This window comes from Dioscorea cayenensis, chromosome 1, assembly GCF_009730915.1.
Source record: "Dioscorea cayenensis subsp. rotundata cultivar TDr96_F1 chromosome 1, TDr96_F1_v2_PseudoChromosome.rev07_lg8_w22 25.fasta, whole genome shotgun sequence".
NCBI lineage: Eukaryota > Viridiplantae > Streptophyta > Magnoliopsida > Dioscoreales > Dioscoreaceae > Dioscorea > Dioscorea cayenensis.
The window spans coordinates 29,525,020-29,552,898 of NC_052471.1; the positions used below are offsets into that span (position 1 = coordinate 29,525,020).

The 27,879-nt window shown below is 34.6% G+C and overlaps 5 protein-coding genes and 1 long non-coding RNA gene across 9 annotated transcripts; 2 read left to right on the forward strand and 4 right to left on the reverse strand.

Moving 5' to 3' along the window:
• Nucleotides 1–1,742: 1,742 nt before the first annotated feature.
• LOC120265261 lies at nucleotides 1,743–3,914 on the reverse strand. Its single transcript, XR_005537612.1, has 3 exons — nucleotides 3,726–3,914; nucleotides 1,989–2,159; nucleotides 1,743–1,927 (listed from the first exon to the last, which is right to left on the reverse strand). It is a non-coding gene; the product is annotated as an uncharacterized LOC120265261 (long non-coding RNA).
• Nucleotides 3,915–3,982: 68 nt separating this feature from the next.
• On the reverse strand, nucleotides 3,983–4,607 carry LOC120263158. The gene has a single exon (XM_039271050.1). The coding sequence runs from the start codon at nucleotides 4,545–4,547 to the stop codon at nucleotides 4,086–4,088; it is 462 nt and encodes a 153-aa protein (XP_039126984.1). The 5' UTR covers nucleotides 4,548–4,607; the 3' UTR covers nucleotides 3,983–4,085.
• Nucleotides 4,608–8,152: 3,545 nt separating this feature from the next.
• LOC120261639 (probable inactive histone-lysine N-methyltransferase SUVR2) lies at nucleotides 8,153–13,389 on the forward strand. Of its 3 annotated transcripts, none has more exons than XM_039269620.1 (11): nucleotides 8,153–8,388; nucleotides 8,656–8,729; nucleotides 8,894–9,137; nucleotides 9,224–9,794; nucleotides 10,063–11,249; nucleotides 11,519–11,784; nucleotides 12,006–12,072; nucleotides 12,162–12,212; nucleotides 12,718–12,811; nucleotides 13,089–13,155; nucleotides 13,251–13,389. In XM_039269620.1, the coding sequence occupies exons 3-10, from the start codon at nucleotides 8,934–8,936 to the stop codon at nucleotides 13,118–13,120; spliced, it is 2,472 nt and encodes an 823-aa protein (XP_039125554.1). In that variant the 5' UTR covers nucleotides 8,153–8,388; nucleotides 8,656–8,729; nucleotides 8,894–8,933; the 3' UTR covers nucleotides 13,121–13,155; nucleotides 13,251–13,389. The 3 variants fall into 3 exon arrangements, with proteins under 3 accessions (XP_039125554.1, XP_039125537.1, XP_039125545.1); XM_039269603.1 differs by having other exon boundaries at nucleotides 13,266–13,389; XM_039269611.1 differs by having other exon boundaries at nucleotides 8,927–9,137; nucleotides 13,266–13,389.
• A 673-nt stretch (nucleotides 13,390–14,062) lies between these two features.
• Nucleotides 14,063–16,934, reverse strand: LOC120261672 (60S ribosomal protein L23). The gene is made up of 4 exons (XM_039269650.1): nucleotides 16,852–16,934; nucleotides 15,523–15,807; nucleotides 14,415–14,456; nucleotides 14,063–14,276 (listed from the first exon to the last, which is right to left on the reverse strand). Exons 1-4 carry the CDS (start codon nucleotides 16,862–16,864, stop codon nucleotides 14,194–14,196), a joined length of 423 nt encoding a protein of 140 aa, XP_039125584.1. The 5' UTR covers nucleotides 16,865–16,934; the 3' UTR covers nucleotides 14,063–14,193.
• An 823-nt stretch (nucleotides 16,935–17,757) lies between these two features.
• LOC120261656 lies at nucleotides 17,758–23,347 on the forward strand. 2 transcript variants are annotated; one of them, XM_039269633.1, is made up of 10 exons: nucleotides 17,758–17,952; nucleotides 18,027–18,125; nucleotides 18,199–18,554; nucleotides 18,943–19,138; nucleotides 19,794–19,964; nucleotides 20,214–20,314; nucleotides 21,497–21,562; nucleotides 21,818–21,858; nucleotides 22,063–22,216; nucleotides 22,847–23,347. In XM_039269633.1, exons 1-9 carry the CDS (start codon nucleotides 17,779–17,781, stop codon nucleotides 22,143–22,145), a joined length of 1,287 nt encoding a protein of 428 aa, XP_039125567.1. In that variant the 5' UTR covers nucleotides 17,758–17,778; the 3' UTR covers nucleotides 22,146–22,216; nucleotides 22,847–23,347. The 2 variants fall into 2 exon arrangements, with proteins under 2 accessions (XP_039125567.1, XP_039125573.1); XM_039269639.1 differs by having other exon boundaries at nucleotides 18,982–19,138.
• Nucleotides 23,348–24,145: 798 nt separating this feature from the next.
• On the reverse strand, nucleotides 24,146–27,338 carry LOC120265643 (cytochrome c1-2, heme protein, mitochondrial-like). The gene is made up of 8 exons (XM_039273597.1): nucleotides 27,202–27,338; nucleotides 27,002–27,083; nucleotides 26,218–26,438; nucleotides 25,445–25,724; nucleotides 25,298–25,369; nucleotides 24,829–24,945; nucleotides 24,694–24,759; nucleotides 24,146–24,582 (listed from the first exon to the last, which is right to left on the reverse strand). The coding sequence occupies exons 2-8, from the start codon at nucleotides 27,059–27,061 to the stop codon at nucleotides 24,466–24,468; spliced, it is 933 nt and encodes a 310-aa protein (XP_039129531.1). The 5' UTR covers nucleotides 27,062–27,083; nucleotides 27,202–27,338; the 3' UTR covers nucleotides 24,146–24,465.
• Nucleotides 27,339–27,879: the final 541 nt, after the last annotated feature.

A 27,879-nucleotide genomic window follows, 5' to 3' on the forward strand; every position in this document is an offset into this window, starting at 1 on the left:
ATGAAAATACATAATATTGAAGAAAAATGTAAGATATTAAATATCAAAAAATAAATATTAAATAAAAAAATAATATATTAAGTAAAAATTTATGTGGTAAGATAAGATGCAGTGACAAAAAAAATCAACTGAAAAAAAAAGATTGTTTGGGAATTTAAATGTGAGAGGATGAAGTTTTGAAACTAACCGACCTATAATTCATTTTTTTAAAATAAAAATTGATTAAAAAATTATTAAAACATTGTATAATTGTCTATTCTAATTCATGTATTTGGAGACAGATTAAAGGAGAAGATAGAAATGAAGGATAATTTTTTTAAAAAATATTTTTTTTTTTTAAATTGAAAATTTTCACTACAAAATTGTTTCTTGTGGTACGCAAACAAATATATTTTTTTTACGGGGATGTGTTAGTAATTAACACTCTTTTGCAGATCATACAATCAAATTTTGTTTATATACCCCCTTGTAAATAATGTAATTATAATTTACTCCATGAGAAATGGATTATTGTATAAACAAAGTATATATATATATATTTAAATTCAAGATAATCATTTTAAACTTGCTTGTGAGGGTGTGTGTGTGTTTTTTTATTATTATATATATATATATATATATGCAATAATTAATTGGGATGTATTATTTGAGTTTATGTAAATTGTGAACTTGGTAAGGGTGCAAATGAAAATAACCAAAATATTAAACTTTTATCTAGTCAAAGTTTTTTTCAAAAACAAATAATTCAAGTTAGTGCTTGACTATGTTAAGAATTGTGTATCAAATGACGTCAACAATAAATCATTTATACTAAAAAATCATAGTTCTTTTTGACTTTTCTAATAATTATTACTTAAGAATTCAACATTCAAGATATTAGTCTATAAAATACAAAGTGATGTGTTGATTATATCTTTAATGAAACTATAAAAAAAAATTGAAGCTTTTCAAAAGGAAAAAAAAGGAAAGGAAATTGTTTGCTATAAAATCTTCATATTTTCAACAGCATAAAAACTTATGCACGGCATGTTCATATTTCTTTTTTCTGTAATATAATATATATTCGATGTTTTAATTTTATGAAATTGTTTATCTTCAACTCTTCATCCCATTCAACATGTTAACCGGAAAATGTCGCTCCGCCGGCATGACAAATTACGAGTAGAATTCAAACTCTCTCGACCTCAATCTTTTAGTAAAAATTGAAAAAATTGAATAAAATACCAATTACTCTAGAGAGATGATCTCACTAAACAATTTCGTGATAGTTAGTATAGAACCGAGATGTGACTCAACCTCATCCGTTGGATTGTCTCGATTCAATAACTTTTAAAGTAAAGGGCATAGATCTTTTCTGATAATTATCAATATATCTTTAGATTATATAATAAAAAACAATAAAATTTATAAACCCATGGCTAAGAATGAACCACGTCTTGGTTCCATGGTGATTATCACGGAACCGAGTCTACCGATAAAAATTCATTACTCTAAAGTATGAATGGCCTTCCCCTCTCTCAATTTTTCAATATTTTAATAAAATAAATAAAAAAATTAAAATTATATGTACGTAAACAAATATTTCTATGTAGTTTTATTAAATATTTTTTTAATAAAATATGTGAGAAAAGTTTATCACATATATATAACATCTTGAAATTGAATAAATTTATATTTATAAGTGCATAATAAATGTGTTTTAAATTTATTTTTCAAATAAATTTGAAATAAGACGTGAAAAAAAAATTAATTTTCTGTGAGTATGTATCATCCTGATGATGATACATGATTAACATATGATCAAATCATAAAATGTAGTAGTATTAGTACATGGAATTGTACCTGTTGTAAGAGCAAGTGCTGTGGTTGAATCTTGCATAAACAAAGGATAGATTGCTTGATGAAGTGTTAAAAACATGGAATAGCCCTGATGAATAATATGAGATTAACAGAGGATCAAATGTTTGAATGTAAATATTGCATCATACCTGATGTTTGAGGTTAAGTGTTGTGAATGGATCTTGTTGCTCTAATGATGATGTATGTAGTATCAGTAACTTCATAAAGACTGTAAATCTAGATTTGCCGGGTTTCTCTGCTTGGAAGTTTTTCTCTCAACTTCTCCAAACGGAAATTTTATCGGCAGAACGACAATGGCACTGCAATCACCAGATCATTATCAGAATTTAAGCATGGATGAAATTGAGAGGGATGAAGAACAATTACCATTTTGCAGTACTTGGCTGATGAAAGGGAAGTTAAATGAATGGTGAAAAAAATTTGTTGATTAGGATTGAAAAGCTAAAAAAATACGAGGAATAATGAGATGATAATGGAAAAGAAAGCTCGGTTTGTGACTAGTTTCAAAATCAGTGACAGATAAATGCAACATAAATTAGCTATCATGAGACAGTAGAACATGATAATCAGAGTTGGGTGAACATTGAATTGAAGCACTAATGTTTTGAGTCTTTCTGGTCCTGTTACTAAAAGCACATGCTTGCTCACAACTGCAGAGGAAAGCATAGAACCATGGTAATGTACCAGTGAAATTCAAGAGAAATTTAGAATTAGACATAGCATTTAGGAAATACAAAGTAGGCAAACAAGGTCATATGAAGACCACCGATCTCGTTCACCAGAAAAAATAAAAAGAAAGAAAGAAAACAAAACAAAACAAAAGGCCTAAGAAGTTGAGCACATTCACTCTGTGCTGCATGGAGAACTTGAATAACAACAGGAAGCAAGAAGAGAATACTTAAGAACTTTTTTACTTTTTCCTTAAAAGGGTACTCAAGAACAAGTTAAGTTTGTCAGACAGTTCCCCAGGAACTAGACTTTCATACAATGTTTTGCCATTGCAAACAATAAGGATTGCGACAACTAATGTGGGACTTCTTCACCCCAAAATCAATGGTGATCTGGCCATGCACTTACATCCTCATTTATTTAAACTGTTAAAAAGGAAAATTTGCTTTTAAATGAAGGCAAACATAAAGAAGCAACTTTCAAGTCAAATTCTTCATTCACTTGGGCACACAAAGCCCTTCAAGTTATCAAGGAATCCAGAATCATAAACCAACTCACCATAAACTAAGGCTTGGTATACTTTCTGCAAAGGTTGGCAATCAATCTAGAAGACATGTCAAGCTCCCTTGATTACCTAACATTTCAGCTACTGAGATTTCAAATAAAAATGGAACCTTTGATCAAGTAACCATTTGCCATCATCTAGTTCAATTCCTCACAAACCTCAACAAGATTTTCAAAACATAAGAACATATGAAATAGACACCTTTTGATGAATCACAATACACATACACATAAAATAGGTATTCCATTGATCCCACAATGTCCTTGTCCTGGCATTGTGTTTGAAAAGGATTTCTTCAAAGAAAAACCTACAATCAGGAGCTTTTACCTACTCAAAAGCCCTTACCAGTAAGATAGCCAAACATCCATTTCTTTTGTGACCCACAAAGCTTTTGATTGCTAAATCTATCATCCAACTTTTACAATCCCCATCTTCTATTTTCTAACCTATATAATAATCCAAAATATGTGATTTTTTTCTATTCTAATACAAAAAGAATGAACTATTGATCATCTCAATGAAAACTTGGAAACACTCAAGAAAAAAGCATTCAATTTTCATAAATTCATCACTTCACCAAGAAACAAAAAACCCAATTAGAAATAAAACAATGAGAATGAAGAAGACTCACCTTCACCTTTACTCTGATGACAATCAAATCCTCAGATTCATCTCAATTGCTGCCTTATCAGGATCACCATCCAAAACAAATCATTCATCTCCATTGCTTCTCTATTGCATTCGTTCCAGACTCCTCATCAGGGCTAGAACCATGAGAAACAAAAGCCATTGCTTCCAAGCCAAACAAGAGTTTCCCACTTAAACACACAAAAACCAAAAAAAAAGGATTTTTTTTTATCTTCTTATAGTTTTCAAATTTTGGTTAAATAAATTAAATAAAATTATATATATAATAAAATAAAATTTTCATCTCCAACATGCATTTACAGATAAAAGTTTTACGAAATTATATATATATAAAAAATTAGGGCTACTGAGATTCGGGTCCAAGAATCCCATTGACGACGGAGACGGCAGCCAAAACCCCGACGACCTCCGCTGCCGTCACGGCTCCAACCTGCGCGAGATCTCCACCTAGGCCAAGCTCAAGACCAAGCTCAAGCCCAGTTTTCGCTGTATCGATCTCCTTCTCAACAACCTCAATCTCCTTCCCGGCAACCTCGATGCCCTCCTCCACGATCTTCTCACCTTCTTTCACTATCTCCTCTGCATCCCTTTCGATCACCTGGAGCCTCTTGCGCAGCCCGAACAACGGAATGTCCTGCGCCAGCGCCGGCACGGGCACCGCGAGAAACGGCGCGGCGAGGAGGAGAAGTGATCGTCGCCGGGTGAGGGAGTGGGGAGAGGGAGGTGGAGAGGCGGCGAGGCAGTGGATGGCGGTGCGGCGAGGAAGGGAGTGGAGGAGGAGGAGCGAGGGCGATGTCGAAGCCATTGGAGAAGACGAGAGCTTTGAAGTGTTTGTGGTTGCGAGTCGAGATTTCGTATTGAGAGCTCGTGGTGGTGATATGGATGTTGGAAAATTACATATCAGGACTGATTTAAATTATTTTTTTTATTTTAAGGTCCTTGAAGGGCTAAAAGACAATGCAGATAATTGCTTTTATACCCTGTAAAAGTGAATAATTTTGTTGTTTTGCTAATGTAAAACAACCGTGCTCCACGGACTTGGTTCTGTAATACTCTCTCCGTTTTTTTTTATCTATCGTGAATAACCAAATCTTACATACTAAGAAAGTTGATTATTTCACATAATTTAATAAAAAATAAGTCATCTTTCCAAAATTATCCATAATTTATATCTTCACATTTCTCTCTCATATCAAATTTCAAGAAGAGATTTGGGAAAAAAATAATAAATGTTTTCTTGATGTTCAAAAATGACAGATAAAAAGGAACATGGGTTTATGACAGATAAAAAGGAACAGAGGAGTAGTTACTAATGACTTCTATTCTAGAATAAAAGACAGTAATCTTTTAAAATAATTATCAATATATCGCTATATTATACAATAAACAAACACCAAAACTTATTAACTTATAGCTAAGAATGAATCATGTTCCGGTTTTGTGATAGTTACCAGCAAATTGAGTCTACTAGGTTATGATTCCTTATAAAACTCTTTGAAAGTGGAATAATAATCTTATAGACATGGTTCTGTTGTAGTTACTAACTTATTATAATACGGGTCATCTACAATGATGAGCTTGTAAATTGTAGTATTTGTTTTAGTATATAATATAGGGATAAGTTAGTCATTAAGTGAAAAAGTTACTACCTATAAGTCTAGAGGCTTCTAAATTAAGACGATCAATAGTTAGGAATGATGCACATCTTGGTTCCATGTAGGTTACTACATAATCGTGTTAATGGTATCATCACTATTTATTTGTTACTATATTTATATAGTTAAAATTAAATTAAAAATATTTACAATTATTCTTTCATATATTTTAATATTAAATGCATACGAGTGGAACCCAATATAGCTCAAGCTCGTAAAACTAAACTTGAGTTCCACTTGAAAAAAATATTTGTTTATAATCAAAACACAAATTCAGCTCTTTAATGAGCTTGTTAAACATGTTAAACTCGAGTAGATTCCACATCGAATAAATATAGTAATAAATTTATTCAATACAAACTAAAATAAAATTAAAAATATTTCCACTAGAGTATTTCAGTACAAGCCAAATAAATTAAATATGAGTTAATTAATTGATTACAAAAATAAAAATTGAGTCCAAACTCCATTGGCAAGTTTGTGATCCCCTTAAAAGAGCTTGTTCATGGGCTTTTAATCGAGTAAGATTGTGAGCCTTAATAAACTAAACAGAGTAACACATGAGTTAACTCGATTAACTATTCAAGTTTAAAAGCTTCATTAGAACACTCCTTTACTCGGTAAAAGAGTTTTTCCAAAAACAAGCTCAAAGTAACTTGCAAACAACTTAGTTCTAGTATAACCATACAATTATTTATTTATATTTTACACAAATATGACAAGTACTATAGTTCGGGGAGTGCTCACACGGAAAAATTGATTGTTCAACCATGCTCTCTTATTCGACAAATCCGCTCTCACACCGATGATTTTTTATGTCAACCTGTGTATAGGGGGCTTCCCGCCGCCTACACACAAACCTTTGCTCATCATATGTTGCCTGAGATTTGGGCACTCGACTCCCTGCATAGGAGCGAATGCTTTTTTGGGCTAGGCCAATGTTAGCCCATATGCTTAAGGGCTTGTTTGGAGCTTTTGAAAAATCCAGAAGTGTTTTTTTTATAAGTTAAGTATTTATGGGTTCACAAAAATTTATTTGTATTGGCTTTTCTACAAAAGCAGAAGCTATAAAAAATGCTTGAAAAACTTTACAGCTATTTTCAGAAGCTAGTCATGATCAGATTATGAAAAAAGCTGTTTTTTAGCTTATTTTTACAACTTCTACTTTTACAGAAAAACTAATCTAAACGCAAAATACAAAAAAGTGCTTAACTTACTTTAGAGAAGCACTTCTACTAAATTGAAAAAAAAAAATTTTTTTTTTTTAGAAACCAATCCAAACAAGGTCTAATTCTCTACCCCCTATTTTTAAGTATGTTAAAACATATGTTTATATTTATTGTTTTTGGCAAAAGGAGTTACAACGAACTAAGAAAGAAAAAGTAAAAAAAAACAAACAACAGCTAGAATAGAAAATTAAATGCAGAACAAATGTCTTCTAGCTAGCGGGGTCGATCACGCCCTTGAGCAAAGAGGTATAAAAGAGGGTTATCACTCCCAAAGTGCGCAAAGTGGTCAGCAATGGAGTTTGAGTCGTGATTAATATGCTCTAAGAGGAAGTTGTTCCAAGGCTGGATCAAGTTTTTAATATCCCAAATCAAGGATGAGAAGCGGCAAGCCGTCGTGTTGTTGAAGTCGTTGAGTAATTGAATGGCGTTCCTACAGCCAGTGAAGAGCACACTCGGTTGCCAACGATTCAGGTAGCAATGGTTCACAACATGGAGGATTACCCACAGCTCAGCTTCCAGAGGACAAGAGCAGGAATCGCTAGCAGCACCTGCAAGCATAATAGAGTAGAAATTAGTGTATATAATAAATCCGAAACCAGCCTTATCCTTCAGATGATCCCAAGCAGCATCGGAGGACACAAAGATAGAGAGATTGTCCGAATGATTGAAGTTCAAGTTGTGCCATATGTTTATATTTATTTTTTAAAAAGAAAATGATACTAGGGGCATGCAAGAAGCATGTTGCCCATTTTATATTTTTATTCCTTCATGCATTGTGGATGTGGCTGAAGGGAAAATTACATAAAAGGGATGGTTCTCACTTTATGTAAATCTCACAAGACCCAAGTTTAACATGAAGAGCAAGTAATGATATTGGGAATTGAGTCACCTTTTGTAGCGCACTTACATGACAGTATTAAAATAATAAAATTATAAATTGTCCATATTTGATTTGTCCATAAAGTGCTAAAACCAATCAAATCATGCTTAGAGACTGGTTCAAGTTATATTTATAAAAATATAAAATATAAAATATATAAAAAAATCAATGATATCTCTCTATTATTTGTATAATTCAATATCTAATAATATACTATATAAAGACATTTTATATAAAGATAAAAAAAATAATTTGGTACATTAGTACATAAATTAAAATAAATAATTAAAATTGAAAAAAATATTTTAATAAAACGAAAGGCAATAATTTATTTATTTATTTATTTTGTGAATGGCAAAGCAACAACCCTAGCTTTATATATGAGCAATTTGCATTTGTTTTCCTAAAAATAAATTTATTTATTATATTCATTTTTATAATTTCAGTGGTTTTTATTCAGATAAATATAAATAATTATTTTTATAAAATCTAAAATAAAACAATAAAATGCCTATTTATCACTTTTTAAGTTTAATCCAATTTTCCATTATATATATATATGAAAATTTTAATTTAAAATTTAAAATTAAATTATTTAAAATAAAACCAAATTTCCGAAAATTTCTTTTTAAGAGTGACCGTTCGAGCGCAAGAATTAGAAATAGCGCAGGCACTGCGATCGAGAGAGAGATAGAGAGAGATCGAGAGATGGAAATCAAAACCCTAACCCTAATGCCTCTTCAATCGGATCAAAATGCGTGCCATGATTGAGTTTCTAGGGTTTTTCTCTCTGTAATCGCTTCAAAATTCGCAATATCAGGCTTGGAAACCCTCAAAATTTGATTGCGGAGCTTCAAATCATCTACAATGGAGTAGTTTGAGGTGGTCTTCGCTCTCTCCCTTTCTTTGCACATTTTATTGTTTTCAAGCTCTTGTATTTGATCGTGGTTTGCTCAATCTTGCATTCTTTCTGATGAATTCTTTTGCGAAAGTTTAGTCTTTGTTCATTAGGTTTGTGTTTAAATTTTTGATGATTTTGGAGCTAAAAAACACTAAATCGGCCTTTTGTTAGAGATTTATGATCGAGTTTGGTAATTTATTCCAAGTTTTTCTAGTGTTTCTCATGCTAAAACCCTTCAAAACCCGCAGAATCTTGCTTCTATACCATCAATATCGATTGCCGGTGCTGGAGCTTCAAACTATCTTCAGTGAAGTAGCTTGAGGTATTCTTCTCTTCTCTCTTCACTCACTTCTTTTTGATTTGAAACCCTTGTATTTTGGTTCTGATTTTCTCGGCTTACGTCTTGTTTGATCTTTATCCATTAGGGTTGTGTTTTGTTTTTGATGATTTTGGAGTTAAATGGCACTAAATGAATGTTTATGTTAGGCATTAAGCATCAAGAAGTATACACTGTGCTAGGTTAGTAATGGCGAGAGACCGTGACAAAGAAGAGCGAAATGAAAGGGCAAAGAAAGCCATTGGTGCGATGAAGGCCATGGGAATCCCTGTCCATAAGGCAAAACCAGTGCTTAAGAGCCTCTTGAAGGAGTCTGAAAACAGCTGGGATTTCATTGAAGCCGATAACTACAGCGTCCTTGTGGATGCTCTCATTTCTCTTCCAGAATCCCCTGTAAAAGCATTTGTTTCAATCCGTTTTACTTTACCTTTTTGTTGTGCATTGTGTTTAGGTCCAACAATTTTTTATGTATGTATCAGGATGCCAGTGCTAAGAAGCGCGATGCTGGTTTAGCTGAGCAGTCAGGGCCTACTCGGAAGAAACTGAAGCTCAATGAAGAAGATGAAGATGAAGATGAAGCTTCACCTTCGGGAACTAGAGTTGATGAGCTAAGAGCCACTTCACCAGTTCAGCAGGCTCCTGAAGATGATGTTTCGCCTCAGTTGCAGCTTCGCAGGCGAAGAATGGAGCCGGCTGGTGAGAGTGCGTCACCTCAACCATCTTTTGGACAACATGGAGGGGGAACTGCTGTTTCACCACGAGGAAATGGTCAAGAGATGAGTGCTCCAAGTGTTGGAGTTCAAATAGGTCACAAGAAAGAGCAGGCGCCCACACCCAGTTCCTTAGTTACCTATGGAAGAGATAAAGGGTTGATGAAGGAGAATATGGATAGCCCGGTTTATCATCGTAACCGTAAGGGTGAGCAGGCAAATCAAAATCCGGTTTCTCCAATTATACCAAAAGATGAGCCGCTGGATGACAATGAGCCTGGTTTTGAGGTTCCTATAGCAGTGATGCCTCCGGATGAACCAACTTCCTTCAGAAACAAAGGTGTACTTCTTTCTGATAATTTTTATCATGTTTTCATTTCTTGAGCAGGACATGGAGTTGCTATCATATGTGTTTATGCTTAAGGATATTCATTGACTGTTACACTTGTCATATTGCTCAACTATTTTGTAGAAACAAGAAACTGGGGTGCAGTAAACTCTTAGTTAACAAGAGAACTGGATGTAGTTGTACCAGTCGCCCTTCTGTCATATTTTTTTCCGCCTTACCATTGTTAAAATTCTAATCTGTTGTTCCTGGCTATTTTCAGATCTCCAACATCAAAATGTGCATAATGACATTCCGGTCAGTAACGGTTCTACGTCTCAGATAAATGCTTCTGAAACTCTAGCGTCACAACATTCTGAAAGGAGGAAAGAAAATGGTGTCCCTTGCAACAATTCCGGTTGCAAGGATGACAGTGCCCAAGAGCTTGCAGGTCTTCAGGATGCATCAGTAAAAAAGGTTGAGATAGCATCTTCTAAATCAGGGGAAGTCAAAGTTTCATTAACCTGTAGCTCTGACAATCAAAATTTTGTGATGCCTGATCTGGAAAGTCTTTTTAAGATGGTTGAGGACAGGTGCTTGAAATCATATAGGATTCTTCAGCCTGATTTCTCTCTTATGAATGTAATGACAGAGCTTTGCCAGTGTGTTGTTGAACTGAGCTCAAATCCCACTGGAGAAAAGGAGGAGAGCACTGTAAATGTAACCCCTTTGGTGGACTCACTGAAGAAGTCTGGTATGGGCAGTACGTTGGGTGGCATTCCATCATTTCCTTCAAATAGTTCGCCTTTGGCAGTGCCACATTGCATAAGACCACTTGCTTCAGAAGATCTTACCATGAATGGAAGTGGTAAGAAGAAAAATAACTCTGGGAATCCTGGCACTTCAAATGTGAGTGCCAGTGAATTGATGGTTTTTAAGCAGCAACACCCCCAATGTGTTAATGTAAGGCCTCTACATGATGCAAATGACATTACAAAGGGTGAGGAAAGAGTAAGGATTTCTGTGGTGAATGAAGTCAGCAGTGAAAGACTTCCTCCTTCTTTTCACTACATCCCACAAAACTTAGTTTATCAAAATGGGTATATAAATTTTTCGCTGGCTCGAATAGGTGATGAAGATTGTTGTGCAGATTGTTTTGGAGATTGCCTTGCTGCTGCCATCCCCTGTGCATGTGCACGTGAGACTGGAGGTGAATTTGCCTACACATCAGAGGGAGTGATTAAGAAGGAATTTTTAGATGAATGCATTTCCATGAATTCAGATCCTGAAAAGCATCATCATGTTTACTGTAAGGATTGTCCTCTTGAAAGGTCCAAGAATAAAACTAGGCCTGGGGCATGCAAGGGACACCTTGTTAGAAAATTTATAAAAGAATGTTGGAGCAAGTGTGGATGTAATAAACAATGTGGGAATCGAGTAGTGCAGAGAGGCATTACATGCAATCTTCAGGTTAGACTCCTTAATGATTTTAAGAAACTTCTAAGAATGAACATGTGTTTTATCTTCATAAGCTTTCCCTACAAAATTGCAAGGGCTGTGCACCTTGATTGCACACTAGTTACCTTGTATCTTGATGTCAAGTGTGCTTTCCTAATTGAATTTAGCTTTAGATCGCATTTTCCGCTAAAATTTAGAAGCTTAGATTCCTATGGTTCATGCCTTTGATGAGGGTCCACTCAAGGCTATAATTTCATGTGTGCAGTCTTTGTTTGCCACAGGTATTTTACACATCTGAAGGAAAAGGTTGGGGTTTGCGCACACTGGATGATTTACCGAGGGGAGCTTTTGTGTGTGAATATGTAGGCGAAATTTTAACAAATATGGAACTATATGAGCGAACAATGCAGACCACAGGTAATGCCCGACATACTTACCCTGTTCTACTTGACGCTGACTGGGGATCAGAGGGTGTTCTGAAGGATGAAGAAGCTCTATGTCTTGATGCTACCTTTTATGGCAATGTTGGACGATTTGTTAACCACAGGTCAGCTTTATCTTAATGTTTATCTGGTTCTCTAGTTGTCCACATAGCCATTACCTTTCTGCAGCTGTATGATTTCATTTACACTATGAAGATGTTCTTCTCCGCTTTAACTTCGATAACCTATAATTGTTTTATTGCTTTCTAAATTCTTTTTGAATAATTAATTATGTTTTTAAATTGACTGTTTCTTTTTTCTGTCTTATCACTATAATTTCTTGCAGATGTTTTGATGCAAACTTGATTGAGATTCCGGTTGAAGTGGAGACTGCAGACCATCATTACTACCACGTATGTGATTATTTGTTTGCTGGTTTACTTAAAATATTGCAATTTTAACTCGTTGAATTTCAATGTTACATTGAATTTTTTTCATGCAGCTTGCTTTTTTCACAACTAGGAAGGTAGAAGCTCTTGAAGAGCTTACTTGGGTATGAAACATTCTTTGAACTGATAATTGTTCTTTATATTAAATATAGAATGATCATTAAGCAGTTCCCATTCTTTCTATGTTCATCTATTAGTTAATTAAAAGTTACCTCCTTTTCAGGAATATTTGCAAATGAAACAAAAGCTAGTTTTGTTTTTTATTTAATTTACTGTTCCAGATACTTTAATTGAATTAATAATATAAAGACATATGTTGATTGATGATTGAGTAATTCTGCGTTCTTTCTTTTATGCATTAACTTGTTAAAAAATTTAAAAATCACCTCTCCTCTCCATGTAGTACTTACAAGTATGATATTGGCTAATGTAATTTCTGTTAAGTTGAGTGCAAAACAGCCAGAAGTTGCCAATTCATTTATACTGCCAACATGATTATCATGTACATTTTATAATACTGAACATTTTGAACATTGCCTCTTATGAGCATGCTACTGACATTATCCAGTCGTCACTTTGAAGAAAACTCATCTCTTGGTTCAATTGCAGGATTATGGGATTGACTTTGGTGATCATAAGCACCCGGTCAAGGCATTTCAGTGTCGCTGTTTAAGCAGATTCTGCCGGGATAAGAAAAAACCAAGTCAGTGCTTCTTACTTCCCATGTAAATTGTGAAGTTTTATTTTGAACAATGTTAATTCATATGCTTGTTTATAACCCATGCTAAAGTCTAATTTCCTTTCTCTGTTTTCCAATTTGACCCATTTCAATGCATTGCTTTGTGTTAATTAAAGAACTAAAATTATTTCAGTGTTTCATATATATTCACTTGCCCCATTCTTACCCTTATTAAATTGAGAATATCATGTGTTATCTTGTGGTGCCTTAACTGTATTGAAGTCTGCTTTCTTTGTTTTAGGAACCAGAAGAAATTCACTCGTTTTGAAGTGAATCAATCATCAACCTGCTAAAACATCATGTTTTAAGTAAGTTATCCATGTGTTTTGTCGGCAAGATAAAATTAGTTTAATGGTTTGTTTTGATAATGTGTGACCTACTTAATAAATACTCTAAATCTCAGATCATCTCGTTTCAGGTACGACGAGGATGTATTAGTAATGACAAATTATGGGTGGCTGTCAGGTTTCTTTTCAAAACTATCATGTATTTATCAGCCATGAAATGTCTTCAAATACTATGTTGGCATATAACCTTCTCTGGTTGTTGTGTTGTTTTGTTTTAAGTAAATACAAACCCCCTTTTTTTTTATGTAGTTTTTCAAAGTTGAAATGGCTCATCATCAAATTGTGGTAGTATTTTGGTTAAAATTAATATCCAACTGAGTATCAATTTGTTGCTGCTCATTTACAAAACCATAGGATGTGTTTTGCCTGCAATTTGAAATGCAGGCGTATAGGACCAAGGATTGTAAGATATTGACTTAAAAAAAGTCTTGGATCCAACTGATTTTTAGAAGCTACGGGTTTACGGGTTGAAATACTATAAGAAACCTTATAAAAGAGTCAATGCAAAACCATAAAATATTTTATTATGATTAAAAATTATTAATTTTTTTTAGATATACATTAATATTTTTCTGAAGTAACTAGTTATTAAATGTGTATAAGTTTATCATTGAAGATTAACATCAATTAAAAATATAAATTTGTATAAGTTTATCAATGCAAAACCAGAACTAGTTAATATTTTTTTTAGATAAACATTAATATTTTTCTAGAATTGTATAAGTTTATCATCAATTAAAAATATAAATTTGGAAATCTTTAATTTCCGCATGCTCATATTATTTGCCTAGTTACCACCCTGTAAAATCGATGATCTTAGGACTCAACTTTCCAAGTAGCAAGATGACTGATAAAATCATAGATGATATTAACTAGGCTCAATAGATATAAATCTTCCATTTAATTAATCATCACAGATGTTGCTGGCGGGATAATTCTCAAAAATAGAACCACAAAGTTGTAACAATTAACTAATAAAAACAGAGCAAAAGGTAAACATTAGACAATAGCATTGGCAGCGCTTGCAATTCTAGGCCATAGATCAGCACATTCCTTTCCAATTGGTCCTGTAATCGCTGAACCTGTAAAACACCCAAAAATAAATAAATAAATAGATTCAACCATATCCAAATTTCAGGATTTAAAAATCTGACGCTCCAAATCCCAAGTTCTAAAATGGGATTCAGTATTCAGTATTCACTATGCATGTATGTACTTGCCTTTCATTTCTCCCTTTGGGTTCACTATGACACCAGCATTATCTGCAAGATTTATCAGGCAACAATAACCACATTAGATGGATCTACCAAACCATTGCGTTATTATTAATGCTATACATCACCAATGCATTTCACGAAATATGACACAAATGCCCCGGAGCATTCCTAGCTCTAGGATTAATCTTGCGGCTTGCCTTATTATCCTGAGAGCTACATTTTCCTGCTGACATAGACTAAATATGCAGGAACACATTTATAACCAAAGAGAACAATCACAAGCCAGATGAGAGGTAATAACAAAATAAATAAATTTGAAATTTCTTTATAACTATAAATGGCAAAATTAACAATAAGTTTTTTTTTTTTTTAATATTTGTACTGAGGCACATCAGACCAAATATATATAAAAAAACTCAATTAATTGGAAGAGGGTTAAAGAAAAATTATAAAAAAAGCTTATAAATGTCTTTCTCATGGCCAGTCCCAAAAGGTAATGGCAGCGACGCTGCTCCTCAAGGCAATGGAATATGAGAAAGGCTTCAAATGGAGAAACTCGAGTAAATAGAGTTCCGTCAACATCCAAAGGTTTATATCTGACCATTACTCCGGAATTTGCAAACACTATTGGTTTGCTCCGTTTGAGTAATTGTCAAAAGAAATTTCAAATTCAAAATAGGCAGTGGGTTTTGAACAGCATGAGAATGAAGTATGTGAACATAATTAGCTTGCTATATAACACAGTAACAGAAAGATCGACACACTAAAACACATCAAATTCATGAATAATATAGTACAAGATGAAAGTGGTAATGGAGTGTTAGAAGTACTTGTTGGGTTTTAAACAGCATGAGAATGAAGTATGTTAACATAATTAGCTTGCTATATAACACAGTAACAGAAAGATCGACACACTAAAACACATCAAATTCATGAATAATATAGTACAAGATGAAAGTGGTAATGGAGTGTTAGAAGTACTTGTTGGGTTTTAAACAGCATGAGAATGAAGTATGTGAACATAATTAGCTTGCTATATAACACAGTAACAGAAAGATCAACAAAATTGTGAAAAAGAACTAAAATCAGAAGTATAAGGATGAATAAGTACCCTCAAAGTACATAAAGACTCCATCCTTTCGGCGCCATGGCTTGCGCTGTCTCACGATGACAGCTGGCATGACCTTCTTCCTTAAATCAGGTTTGCCCTTCTTGACAGTGGCCATCACCATGTCACCAACACAGGCTGATGGAAGCCTATTGAGACGACCCTTAATCCCCTTCACGGAGATGATGTAGAGGTTCTTTGCCCCTGTGTTATCAGCACAGTTCACGGTTGCTGCCACTGGGAGACCCAGTGACATCCGGAACTTGTTCCCGGCTGACCCTCCACGCCCTGGTAATTAACACATCCAATAATTACATTAACAGTAAAAGATTAAGGAAATTCTAACTGTGCACTGATTGATAAAAATGACCAACAGTGAAACAGAGCAATGTGAATTGATTATAATAAATTTCTTTGATCCTGATTCTATTAAATCAAAAACACAAAAATGGAGAACACTAAATGTATACATTGATGAAAGAAAAATGATAGAAACAAAATTTAGTCTGATGGTGCAATTTCTGCAGTCCTAATTCTATTCAATAAGAAAAAGAGCAGCTTACATGAGTAGATGAAATCCTAAGATTGCTTGAATCAAGACAAAATGAAAATCACGCAACAAGATAAGTCATAAAAGAGAGGAAAATCAAGCCCTTTTATTCAATTGTATCATAGCATACCATAGAAATCAAGCAAGTACATTAAACCTAAAAGAGGTACAAATCATGGCAAACTTTTACTCTCAACAAATTGAAAAACAAAATCTCAAGCGCACAACCAAATGTAAAGCTAATATATATATATGTGCATGTATAAATAATAAATAGACACCCAGTACATCCACACATTTGAAACCAAAACCACAGATCTTGCAACTAGGCAAACTCTGAATGTATCATATAAATTTCATCATTTTATTGATCTGAAACATGAAATACATGCACTAGATAAAACCTAAAAAGAGAAACGAATCACAAAAACCTAAAATCCATTGATTATGGAAATAAATAAATAAATAAATACACACCAACTCCATTAGATCGAAACACAAAACACAGATCATGCAACTAAAAAAAAAAAAAATCATAGAAACTCAATCATTCTATTGAATCAATACATAAAATACACCTCGTACGACTAAATATAACCCTAAAACAGAATCAAACCACAAATGCCCTAAAATCCATTGAATACAAACACTGAGATCAGAGTCCACAACTTAATCAAAGCATAAAGGATAAACAAATCACCATATTTCTACCAAATAGAAACGCAACGATGATCAAATCAAGGAAACACAAGAATTCACAAACAATCAACAGAGAGAGATACCTCGCTTCGACATCGCCGACGAACTCCGAGATCCGCAACCGCCGACGAGAAGAGCTCGCAATGGTTCAGCAGTGCTTGTTATATAGAGCGATGTCACTAGGGTTTTTCCATATTAAATTACCAAAAATACCCCTTTAGATGATCTCATGATCGAACGGCTGGCATTTTAAACGACAGATGAACGGTTGAGATCACCTTCCTGGACATCAACCGTCTATCTCCATCGAGCAGAATATGAACGGTTGAGATTGAAACCGGAACAACAGACACCAGCTTTGAAGGTCAACAATGGCGTTTGCAAGTGCGAAATTATCAAAAAGCCCTTCAGATTGTTGCGTGATCTAATGGCTGGGATCTTCAACAACGGATGAACGGTTGAGATTAAAGTCGGCATAACATCCACCGTATTTAGCAACAGAGGTCTTGTCAAGATGATGGCTCGGCCCGGTACGGGCCCAACACGGCCACGCACGGGCCACGTTGAATTCAAGATAGGCCCAGCACATGGCTCGCCAATTTTTTATTTTTTATTTTAAACCCAAAAATATTAAAAAATATCCAATAATTAATTAAAAATTATTAAAAAAAATGGAAAAATTTTAAAAACATAGAAGTGAAGACCTCATGGACAAAAACTGAAAATACACCCAATAAAATAAAATAAAATATCCCCTGGGATGTGCAGTGCCTTGCGGGCCTAACACAACCATGTGCTGGAACGGCCCGCGGGCTGCAAACCCCGGCCCAGCACGGCCAGAGAATCCGGGTAGCACCGTGCCTGGGCCAAAAACGGCCCATCACCGTGCCAGGCCGTGCTGGGCCCATCCGGCACAACCCATCTGACATCACTGGCCCATCTATGCCGCGTGGTGGATGAACGGTCGATATCAAAGCCGGAGTAACAGACACCGGCTTTGAAGCTCAACAATGGCGACGGGCTTCTCTCGCCTGGGCATCTCCATGGACGAGCTCCAAGGTCTGATTCGAGGGTTCATTGACATCCTCATTCTCTCCTCCGGCTACCAATCCTCCGGCGAGGTCACCGTCTGGGACGTCGAGAACATCAGGCGAGCCACGCAATGGGGCCTCTTCTTCGAAGACGTAAGAGATCCGTCTCCATTTCTATGTCTCTTTCTCTCTCTCCTTTTTTGAGCTTCTTGTTGTTCTTGTTCCAGTTGCTTGAACGTTTCCGGGAATCAGACGATCACGCGAGCTCCGTTGCAGAGCTTGATGCTGCTTTGCTGGAGCTCAGTAGAACTTCGCTAGTTCCTCAGGTTGGCATTTTCACAAACACTTTGGCGGCATTGAGACCTTCTTGATTTCTCATTCTTGTTACTGTAATGGCAGGGCATTGGAAGTATATCTTCGGAAACTTTACTTAAAGCTAGATGTTTGGTATTGGAGCACTTAGTTCAGCGCCATGAATTGAAAGATGAGCACTTTCTTGCACTTTGCAAAGCAGCCACCGAGATGGATGTTGAGAAATTAGGTATTGAGAGATTCAAAGCTTATATTGCTGAACTTTCATCAGGAAAAGATGGTTTTGGTGAAGAGAATTCAGGGTTTATCATCCAAGAGCTTTTGAAAAGACAAGCTTCACTAGCTTGCTTATCTTCAGTGAAGAATGGTGCAGATACTCTTTTGAAGGTTGTAGGGAGGAATGACTCAGAAGAAATGCTACCTTCTTGTCTTGTTTCTCAAGAGTAAGTGATCCTTGAATAATTTTCTTGTTATGTTGTTTTGAATTAGATTCCTTGATTGCTGTACATTGTTCAATTAGTAATTGTTGATACTTCTACAAGCTCTGTTTGATTATTGTTTCTTTAGGATAAGTTAGTGATTCTTTAGTAATTTTGTTGTTATAGTGTTACAAATTATATTCATCAATTGTTGCCAATGCTTCCATTAGCTCTGTTTGAGTATTTTTTTTTTCTCTACAGTAAGTTAGTGATTCTTGAGTAATTTCTTTGTTATAATGTTGAGAATTAGAATTGTTGTTTGTAGCATTTTATCCGCCCAGCGTTGCCGATGCTTCTATTAGTTCTGTTTGGATGTATGATACTGAAGTGCATATGTTGTTTTCTAAATCAGGAAGAGAAGTGAAGTGCCAACTGAGTTTTCCTTGTGCAGTCAATGGCAGTCAAAGTGTCTCTCATACTTGCTTGAGGATAGAACCATGAGGATACTTTCTGGCTCTAATTTGATATTCAGTGCCCCTAAAGATCAATGGGTTCACGTATTTGAATGGTTGAAAGCCTCAGGAGATGATAGTCTTCTTGAAATTATGGTGAAGTATTTCATTTGTTTCACAAATCTGTTTTTGGTGTGCTTTTGATTTTGTTGGTATATGCTTGAATTTTAAACTTGTTGTTTGTTTGATATTATAGTTTCCATTAACCAATGAGACAAATATATATATATATATATATATATATTTAACTCGAAGTTCTGTTATTATCAGTAAATTGTCAAATATTTCTTGAGAGAATGCCTGGGTAGTTCCTCCAATTTTTCTTACACTGAAATTAATCACCTCAATTGTGTAGTTACTTTTCAGCTCTTTATGAATACGATAGAAACATTTTAGTTTACACATTTTCTAGCCACTTGCTCTTAATAATTCTGTTCAGATTTCAAGCTTTCTAGTGCACTGCTCTTTTACCTGTTTGCACACTTTTGGCTGGCATAATTCAGGAAGAAATCATATCTGAATACAGTTTCCATTATGCTTGATAAATTAATTGAATTCATTCATTTCTTGTAATTTAAATTCATTGCACACTCTTATAGTTTAATTCCAGAATTCTGTCTTGTGCTAGCATGCTCGGATAAAAAAAAAAAAATTACAAGCCATAACCTTTTCTTTTTAACTAACAAATTTAGTCGTGAATTTATCTACTTTGGATTCGGCCACCTATTGATTTATTTACATGTTCCAACAGGAGATCTTGTTGTTAGGTTCTATTTCAAGCCGATGGAATTCCATGGTTAAACATTTAATGTCACATTCTTGTGGTGCACTTCCCATACGTCTGCAGTACTCTGATATCCATCACTTGCTTCAAGAAAGTTCTCAATCTTTGCATCCATCAAAAGAATCTATTAGTTCCCAGGTACTAAATCTGTTAGGCATCTGCTTACTGCAAGATATAATTGAGTTTCCAAGTTATGTGTTTATACTGCAATTGTTTTCAAAAATTAGTTCATCATCACATCTTTACTAGATTCTTCCAATTGAACTGACAATTGCGTTGGTGGGAAATATCATTTCTCATTCCAACTTCTCTTGCTCTTTTGATTTTGGGAGCTAATGATTGTATTGAACTTTTCTTGATTTTCCCTTTTTGTTCATTTCTACTTAGGAAAATGAAATTCTCGAACATTTAACACTATTGTTGGGAACTCAACCACACAAATTATTGCAGCTACCTTCCGTCATTGTTTCTATGGCGATTCCCTCATGGTAATGTGTTGTTTATGCTTGGCATTTTACATTCTGAAGATTTTATTACGGCTGCCTCTATTTTCAAGTTGTTCTTCTATTTTGGTGGTTCATTTTCCTGTTTTGTTTAGAATGGCATGTGGACCAATAAGTTCATCCATGTGTGCAAGGTATCCTTGTTTTCTTGTTCTATGTTGCCACTGTTCCTCAGATTTGGTTTATATATATATATATATATATATATAAATATACTTATAAAGAACTGAATTAAATATCTATTTTCACAAAGTTTCTCTTTTTGTGTATAGCACTTGAAAATTTTCCACTAGATTCTTACATATGTAGACGATTGAGTCAAATTAGCTAAATATGTTAATATGACTCTATGGTCTAAATATGGAAGAATCTAAAATTGTTTAGGTTTATATATGAAAGGAGTAACTTTAATAGAGTGTATGTATGATCTCAATACTTCCAAAAGGTATATGTCTAAAAGACCCTTTATTGCTAATGTAGAACTAATTGAAGACCTTCAATCTTTCAGATTCTTCGATTGATCTTTCTATCCCATTTAATTTTTCACACAAAACGTAAGCACTTTTAAGCCTGAGCAGCAATAACTAAAGTAATGTTATTATATTTGCATATTATTGCACTTAATGGAAAGCTTTCTAGTGAAAGTGTAGAGCAAATTTCGAAGTGAATACTGGGCAGTTTACATCTAAGTTTGTGTGGCTTATCTCCAAGGAACATTTGGAAATGGAAGAGGTAGTTGACCAGTTGCTGATCTGTAAGCAAGCTCCCTCAAGTCTTTGTGTTCTAATAGTTCTCTTCATGAGAGCTACATGTGTTCCATCTGAATGAGGAGCTAGAATTTGCTTCTTTTTAAGTGTATAACAAAAAGTGACTTGTGGCACATTTGTTTTGCTGAGATGTATTGTTTTACATTGATGTAAGTGCATCATCTTTTTATAACGAATTTACTGAGATAAATAAGACAACTAAGTTGCAGATGGTTCAATATGGATTATAGACATGATAAAATCATTGCATCTAATTCACTAGTTTAACTGTTCTTACTTTAATGTCCTGAAAGCTAATTCTTGTCCAGACAGGATCTCTACTTTCAATCTGTACATCATCTTGTTGAATTCTTGATATTCATGCGGCCTGCTTGAAGATAATCTATAATTCTCTCTACAGGTCAATCTTATTCAGGATGTACTTGAACGAATTAGAGAAACAACTTAATGGAACTTCTTCAATCAGGTTTTTTTTCCCTTTTAATCTTCATTCTTATTGGATGATTTACACCTGGGCTCCTACTTTCTACCAACCATTCTTCTGATCTGCTATAACGGACGGATTGAGAAAGCCAAAATAAACCTGTGATAGCAGGTCAGAAGATGTGGATTATCAAGATGTGGAAAGTGGAGGAACAAACTCTAGTTTTCATCTATGACATGCTTCTCATGTAACATAATAATTTGGCCCTTACTTCCACCCCCTTTTTTTTTGATGCAGATGCTGTAATTGTGCTCAAGCTAGAAAAGAACACCGGGAATGTAAGTTCATGAATATGAAACTCAAAAATAATTTTCCGTGAAATAGATCTGTCAAAGCTGATAGATACATCAACGATAAAGAGTTGCTAGGGGTCTCATATGACTGAAATTATTGTCTGAATTTTCAGTTTTATTAATAGGTTCTGTTTGGTTTTCTTCATTCAAAGTAAAAAAACATTTCTGAATTTATATCTCCTTTTCCAGGTGAAGTTGCTGAAAGAATTTGGTGCCTTCATATCTTCCATATTCGATGTTCTCGGGTAAATGTCGGCAATTCTAATGGTTAAGAATCTCTGGATGAATACCTGGAAAGCTTTTCATTTGATGCACAGTCAATACAATTACAATTCTACTGAAGGTACTACTACTGTAACTCTCTAGTTAATATTCTTAGTGAAATCACTTCCATGTCTTGTCAGTTTCTCTTTATCAATAGAAAGCAAGTTATAAATCTAATCAATAATTCTTCGGCTGAAACCATGCCGACTAAATTAGGTATTTTTTAGCTTGGATTCTTCCCTTTGTGAAGATGATTAATAGTTAAAAATTGCTAATAATTAGATAAAACAAATAATATAAATCACTTTGAGCCGACATTCATGCTCAACTCTTTTATTAACCCAACTGCTCTCACTACTACCAAAACACCTTATGCAGCCCATGTTCTCAGTTGTCCTTTGCCATCTCTTACATACATCTTAGATTCCCCACTTTCAGTCCTAAAGAAAACTTAAATTTAATAAAAGTTTATTTTACTTCAATTTGAAACCTTAGATTAGTTAAACACCATTCGTTTATTACTTCGGCCCCACTTTTGATGCTTGAAGACAACAAATGAGGTGAGAACACTTAAAAGGCGATACAATCCAACTTGGATGCTTAGAAATTTGAGTAAATTAAATGCATTTGTTCTTTCATATTACCTACTTTGAACAAACTACATGCAAAAAGCATGAAATTCCCCCTCATCTTCTTTTGCTTATCTCAGTTGAAGTCTAAGTGGAAAGGAGCCAAAGTTTTGTGGACCATGGCCTTTCAAATCAAGCAATGGCCACTAATTCTATAGCTATAAAACAAGCTCAACCACAAGTGTTTGAAGTCAAGTTATCGAATGAGCTCAACGACGATTGTGAAGGCCCGTCGAAACTCTAAGGGAATGCATTGGTGGCGATCGGTGTCTTTGAAGCAAGTTGCATGGAAGTTAAGGTATCAATGGAGACATGCAATGAAGAGTAGAAGAAAGGAGGAGATGAGGTTTGGTTATGATCATGAGAGTTATGTGCAAAACTTCGATGACGGAGTTTTGAGTGATAATTTTGTTTCATTATCTCTTGTTAGATGATCGATCGATCGATCTTCTTCGTGTTCTTCATCTTCTTGATGAAATTTCAAATCAGTTTGTATGGAGTTTTTTTTTAGACTCCAATGATTAAAAAGATGAAGTCTCTATGAAATGCAAGTATTTGGCTAGTAATGCATATTTTGTACACTTTTTGATGATGTTTTTTTATCATTTCTTTTTCACCTTGCAGGGTTTTTTCACTCTCCAACCCCTGAAACATGTTGAAATTACTTGTTGGCCTCCCATAATTTACTCTTAAATTTTATTTTACTCGTCATCTTTAGAGCTCTTATACATCTACATGCATGTATATAGGACCTTTTTATTTACTTTTGTTTTTATATAATATTTTATAGTACATTCATTTTATATCATTTTATAATACATGGTTAAGTTTATTGTAACCATGTAAAGTAAGAGACTTTGGGGTACTTTCAAAAATTGATGATATATCATTGTGCTATTTTATTGATGATATATATATACAAAGCCTTTATTATTATTATTTTATTATTATTTTTTTATAATATCTACAAGTCACTACAAATGCACATATTTTATTATTATAGCTCAACTATACATTAAATATAAGAGAAAGGGCAAAAAAAGATAAAAACCTATCTGGTGCATTCGTGTCCGCACCACGCGCCTATGTGAGTTCAGAATTTGCGTCTGCGCGTAAGAGAGCATAACCACTAAAGCAAGGTTAAAAGATAATGAATAGTACTATATATAAAATAGATGAATTTCTTGTAGCTAGGCAATGTGGTACTAAACTTTTAGTATGAATGTTTTGAAACAAATATGAGCCCTCTAACAATCAGGAACCCCAAAAAAATAAAAAATAAATATCAATATCAAAGTGACTCTGAGCTTAACCAAACTCAGAAATTTATAGGCATATACATGTAAACAATCTTACCAGTGAAACACACTGCAGGGACATCAGAACCCAAAATCACATCTGACTAAAGGAACCATCTCATAACAAAGTTGGTAGTTGTCCAAATCTAACAAGATTCTTAAATTACAACAACAAAAAAAAGAAGAAGGAAATGTATTAATTGCATGTCCAAGTGGGTTTTCCCATTCTGAAAAGAATGGCTCAAGATGGAAGGGTTTCTAATTACATTTGGCCCACAAAACATTGCATGCCTAGTTTCAACTTAATCATCCACAGAATACACATCTAGAAAAGGCATCACTATCACTGCCTTCTTCTCTCACGGTTTCGATAAATCGTGGAGAGTAAAGGATGAAGTTGATCAGTTGACAGCATCAACAATTAGCTTGCGCGACTTAAAAATTGACCACTTCATACGACGGTAATAAGCTGCTTGGAGAAGAGCGAGTGAAAGAACGAAGATCCATTTGAATCCCATCTGCGCAAAATGAAGAATAAATTTTCGTACTTCCAATCTTTCTTACAGTTTTAGACAGGACCAATGCATTCAAATGACAAATAAATAATGACAGTAGAAAAGCCGGCTTACCAGTTTCCTTTCTTCCATTTCAGGTTCCGCTGCCCAGGATAAGAAGGTCACAACATCCTTTCCCATCTGCAACATTGTGAAATAAATTAAACGTCAGTGAGTAGTGGAAATGCATGAGGAAGCTTGAGATTGTACCTGTGCTTCTGTTGCAGGAGTACCATCTTCATATTCAACAGCACCATCGATAAGCATTTGGGGCATAGCAATTGCACCACCAGGAAAGTAAGGGTTGTAATGTAATCCATCACGAATCTAGAATTTAAGTACCTTGTTAGGTAAACTTAACTAATTTATATCCACCTTGTCACTCTCGTTAGCAAGTTTCTCTTGGTGCTCTATAGAGACTTAAAGTGGTGTATTTTTCACATCTTTCGTATTCTTATAACATACTTCAGGCCAATACATCAGTAAGAAAAATTATTTTCACAAGTGGCAATATTAGTGAATATATATATATTCTTTCTAGGAAAAATATAGTGACACAGATGATTAGTTGAGTAGAAATTGATAAAAATAACAAAGAAAAAAATAATAAAGTTTTGACGGCATTTAGCAAATAGAGATCAGAGGGTGTTATATTTACTGAATGGAGACAGAAAATTACCGAAACACCTGCAGGGGGATCACGGTAACCAGTCAAAAGAGCAAAGACGTAGTTCTGCCCATTGTGTCGTGCCTAAGGAATAAACAAGACATGTCAATTGTAAAACATGTCTTTAGTGACAATATTGCATCAGTATAGAGACAATACCTTGGTGATAAGGCTAAGGTCTGGTGGATATGCCCCTCCATTAGCAAACCTGGCTGCTTGTTCATTTGCATATGGCTGAGGGAAACGATCACTTAATTTACCAGGACGAGTAAACATTTCACCTTCATCATTGGGCCCATCAACCACCTCAATTTCAGCAGCCATACCTTTTGTCTCCTCTTCAGTATAAGCCACACCAACAAGGTCTCGGAATGAAATCAGAGACATTGAATGGCATGAGGCACATACTTGTTGGTAAACTTGGTGACCACGTCGAATCCTACATAAGTTCAATATAAATTAAACAAGAAAATGTCACTATTACATCTTGAATGTTAAAAGCATATTAATAACACCGTCCTCTCCGTTGCGGAGGTTTGTCTAAGAAGGCCTAATCAGAGATTATTAAATGTCAACTAATCCAATACCTAAAAGAAATGCAAACTGGTGATTCTTCAGGCCATGGTTACAATTGATTATGAAAACAAGAAATGGCCCCAAGGAGCAAAGATTGATATTTTGCAATATTAAGTTTTCTGCAGTTCAAGTACACAACAATTGCAGCCCAAGTGTAAATGAAACTTAAGAATTGAACCTTAAATGAATACAAACAATTACATTATAAAAAGAACCCATATAAATGTGACACCAAACCAAATACATTTTCACAGAGCAAATTGGCAATGAACTTCAAGTGATGTGGATGTATATTCATACAATTAGAATTTCTAAAAAACATAGCATAGCTATGTGACCAAAGATTAGTAACTTACGATGCATGGTCATAGGAGCTAAGAATTCCTTTGTGAGGCCAGGGATAACTAGGGCAAGCTAAACCATGCTCAGCTTCATCAGCAGAGGCTATAACACCAAAGCTCAAAATACCAGAAACGCCTGCTCCAAGCAATGCCAATGCTCTCAGTGACTTCATTCCAGCAGATTCAACATTATCATGGGACTGCTTTGCAGCAGAACTAGAAAGCAGAAGAAAAGCCTGCATGTATAAGAAAGCATTATTACATAAACACCAAAATGAACCCTTGACTCATAAGCTTTAGAATTTTAAGCATCGAACAACAAACCAGTGCATCGCGATGGAACTGCATTATAAATGACAATACAGAACCTACCTCAATCATCACATTGTCATGAATTAAAGAGTACAACATAGTGAATACTTTATGGATAAAATTTGATAATCACCAGAATGACTAAAATTTTTTCTTAAAATGGAAAAAAAAGGTTTTGTTTAGCCTTTTCTTCCAATAATACTACCTTACGTTCTATTCCATCACTTTCCACTAGCTCTCTAGAAAAACTAAAATCTTGTCTTTTCCAAGTGAAACTCTGAGAGGGTAAAAAACCAATATATCTAACAACAATCCAAGAATAATTCTTCAACAAGCCATCAATCCACGGATTTGGAAATACTTGAAACAATTTAAAAGAAAACAAAATTTAGCCAAAAATACCTCATAATTCGTTCAATCAGAAAACACTGAACAAGAGCAACAAAAAAAAAAACGCAAAAATCAAAGAACCACGCCAAGCTCTTACAGATGGCGGAGACTGAAATTTACTCTTCAAGAGCTGCTGAATCGATCTCCCGGCAGCCATGATTCAATCCTCCACTCAACCACTGCTCCAATGGAAAACAGATGAAAAATAACTCCATAAAATTGAAAAAAAAAAATGAAAATGGAACCAGATCAAAGCCCAGCGACGCAAATCATAGTTCAAATGAGTTGGGGATCTACCTGGAGAGCTCTTCGGAGTTGGGATGGAATCGAGAGCTCCGCAAAGCTAGGGTTTTTAAGCAACGATGGGTCTCGAGAGGAGCTGATTGAGCCACGAGGAACGAAGAAGAAGAAGAAGAGAGGGAATGGGAGTAAGGATTAGCTACACTGTTTATTGTAAATTAATCATGTCCAATGGGCTTCAGATGAAGACACGTGTCGATTTAAGTTTGTAATTAAGCGATGGGCGTGAATCTCAAAGCTCAAAGGATCTAGATAAAGATAAGGTCTTGTGTCCATAAAAGAAAGTAGATGAGTTGAAAACTTGAAATATTAAACAACATGAATTTTATATAACTTTTTGAATATACAAAAAAAAATAAGTATTAAAAGTGGGAAACGTAGAAAAGTCTTTAGAGGCTGTATTTGCTCCAAATTATCTATCACAAATAACTTTATACAAATATTAAGAGTGATTAATATTCTTAAAATTTGAAAAGAAGTACTATAAATTATTGCACATGGTTATAAATATATAGCAATTATATATATATATATATATATAGAAAAGGGTTTCTTTGGACGCTCATAGACGTCCACAGGTGGTAACAGGGTCTATTTTGTTTTTATTTTTCATACCATAAGTGTTAGTAGAAATAGATTTCAAAGGGTGTGATTTGTTTGGTTACTGTGCAAAAA

What these genes read in the sequence shown, in the direction of transcription:
- LOC120261656 (XM_039269633.1), top strand. Translation starts at nt 17,779, where the DNA reads ATGGCGACGGGCTTCTCTCGCCTGGGCATCTCCATGGACGAGCTCCAA. An exon ending in ATAGTCTTCTTGAAATTATG is followed by an intron (nt 19,139 to 19,793) that starts GTGAAGTATTTC and finishes ATGTTCCAACAG; the next exon opens with GAGATCTTGTTGTTAGGTTC. An exon ending in AAGAATCTATTAGTTCCCAG is followed by an intron (nt 19,965 to 20,213) that starts GTACTAAATCTG and finishes ATTTCTACTTAG; the next exon opens with GAAAATGAAATTCTCGAACA.
- LOC120263158 (XM_039271050.1), bottom strand. Translation starts at nt 4,547, where the DNA reads ATGGCTTCGACATCGCCCTCGCTCCTCCTCCTCCACTCCCTTCCTCGC.
- LOC120261639 (XM_039269620.1), top strand. Translation starts at nt 8,934, where the DNA reads ATGGCGAGAGACCGTGACAAAGAAGAGCGAAATGAAAGGGCAAAGAAA. An exon ending in GCATTACATGCAATCTTCAG is followed by an intron (nt 11,250 to 11,518) that starts GTTAGACTCCTT and finishes TGTTTGCCACAG; the next exon opens with GTATTTTACACATCTGAAGG. An exon ending in CAGACCATCATTACTACCAC is followed by an intron (nt 12,073 to 12,161) that starts GTATGTGATTAT and finishes TTTTTCATGCAG; the next exon opens with CTTGCTTTTTTCACAACTAG.
- LOC120265643 (XM_039273597.1), bottom strand. Translation starts at nt 27,061, where the DNA reads ATGGCTGCCGGGAGATCGATTCAGCAGCTCTTGAAGAGTAAATTTCAG. An exon ending in AATTTCAGTCTCCGCCATCT is followed by an intron (nt 26,439 to 27,001) that starts GTAAGAGCTTGG and finishes TTATACATGCAG; the next exon opens with GCTTTTCTTCTGCTTTCTAG. An exon ending in ATCCCCCTGCAGGTGTTTCG is followed by an intron (nt 24,946 to 25,297) that starts GTAATTTTCTGT and finishes CTTAAATTCTAG; the next exon opens with ATTCGTGATGGATTACATTA.
- LOC120261672 (XM_039269650.1), bottom strand. An exon ending in AGTCTTTATGTACTTTGAGG is followed by an intron (nt 14,457 to 15,522) that starts GTACTTATTCAT and finishes TAAATCTTGCAG; the next exon opens with ATAATGCTGGTGTCATAGTG. An exon ending in CCCAAAGGGAGAAATGAAAG is followed by an intron (nt 14,277 to 14,414) that starts GCAAGTACATAC and finishes GGTGTTTTACAG; the next exon opens with GTTCAGCGATTACAGGACCA.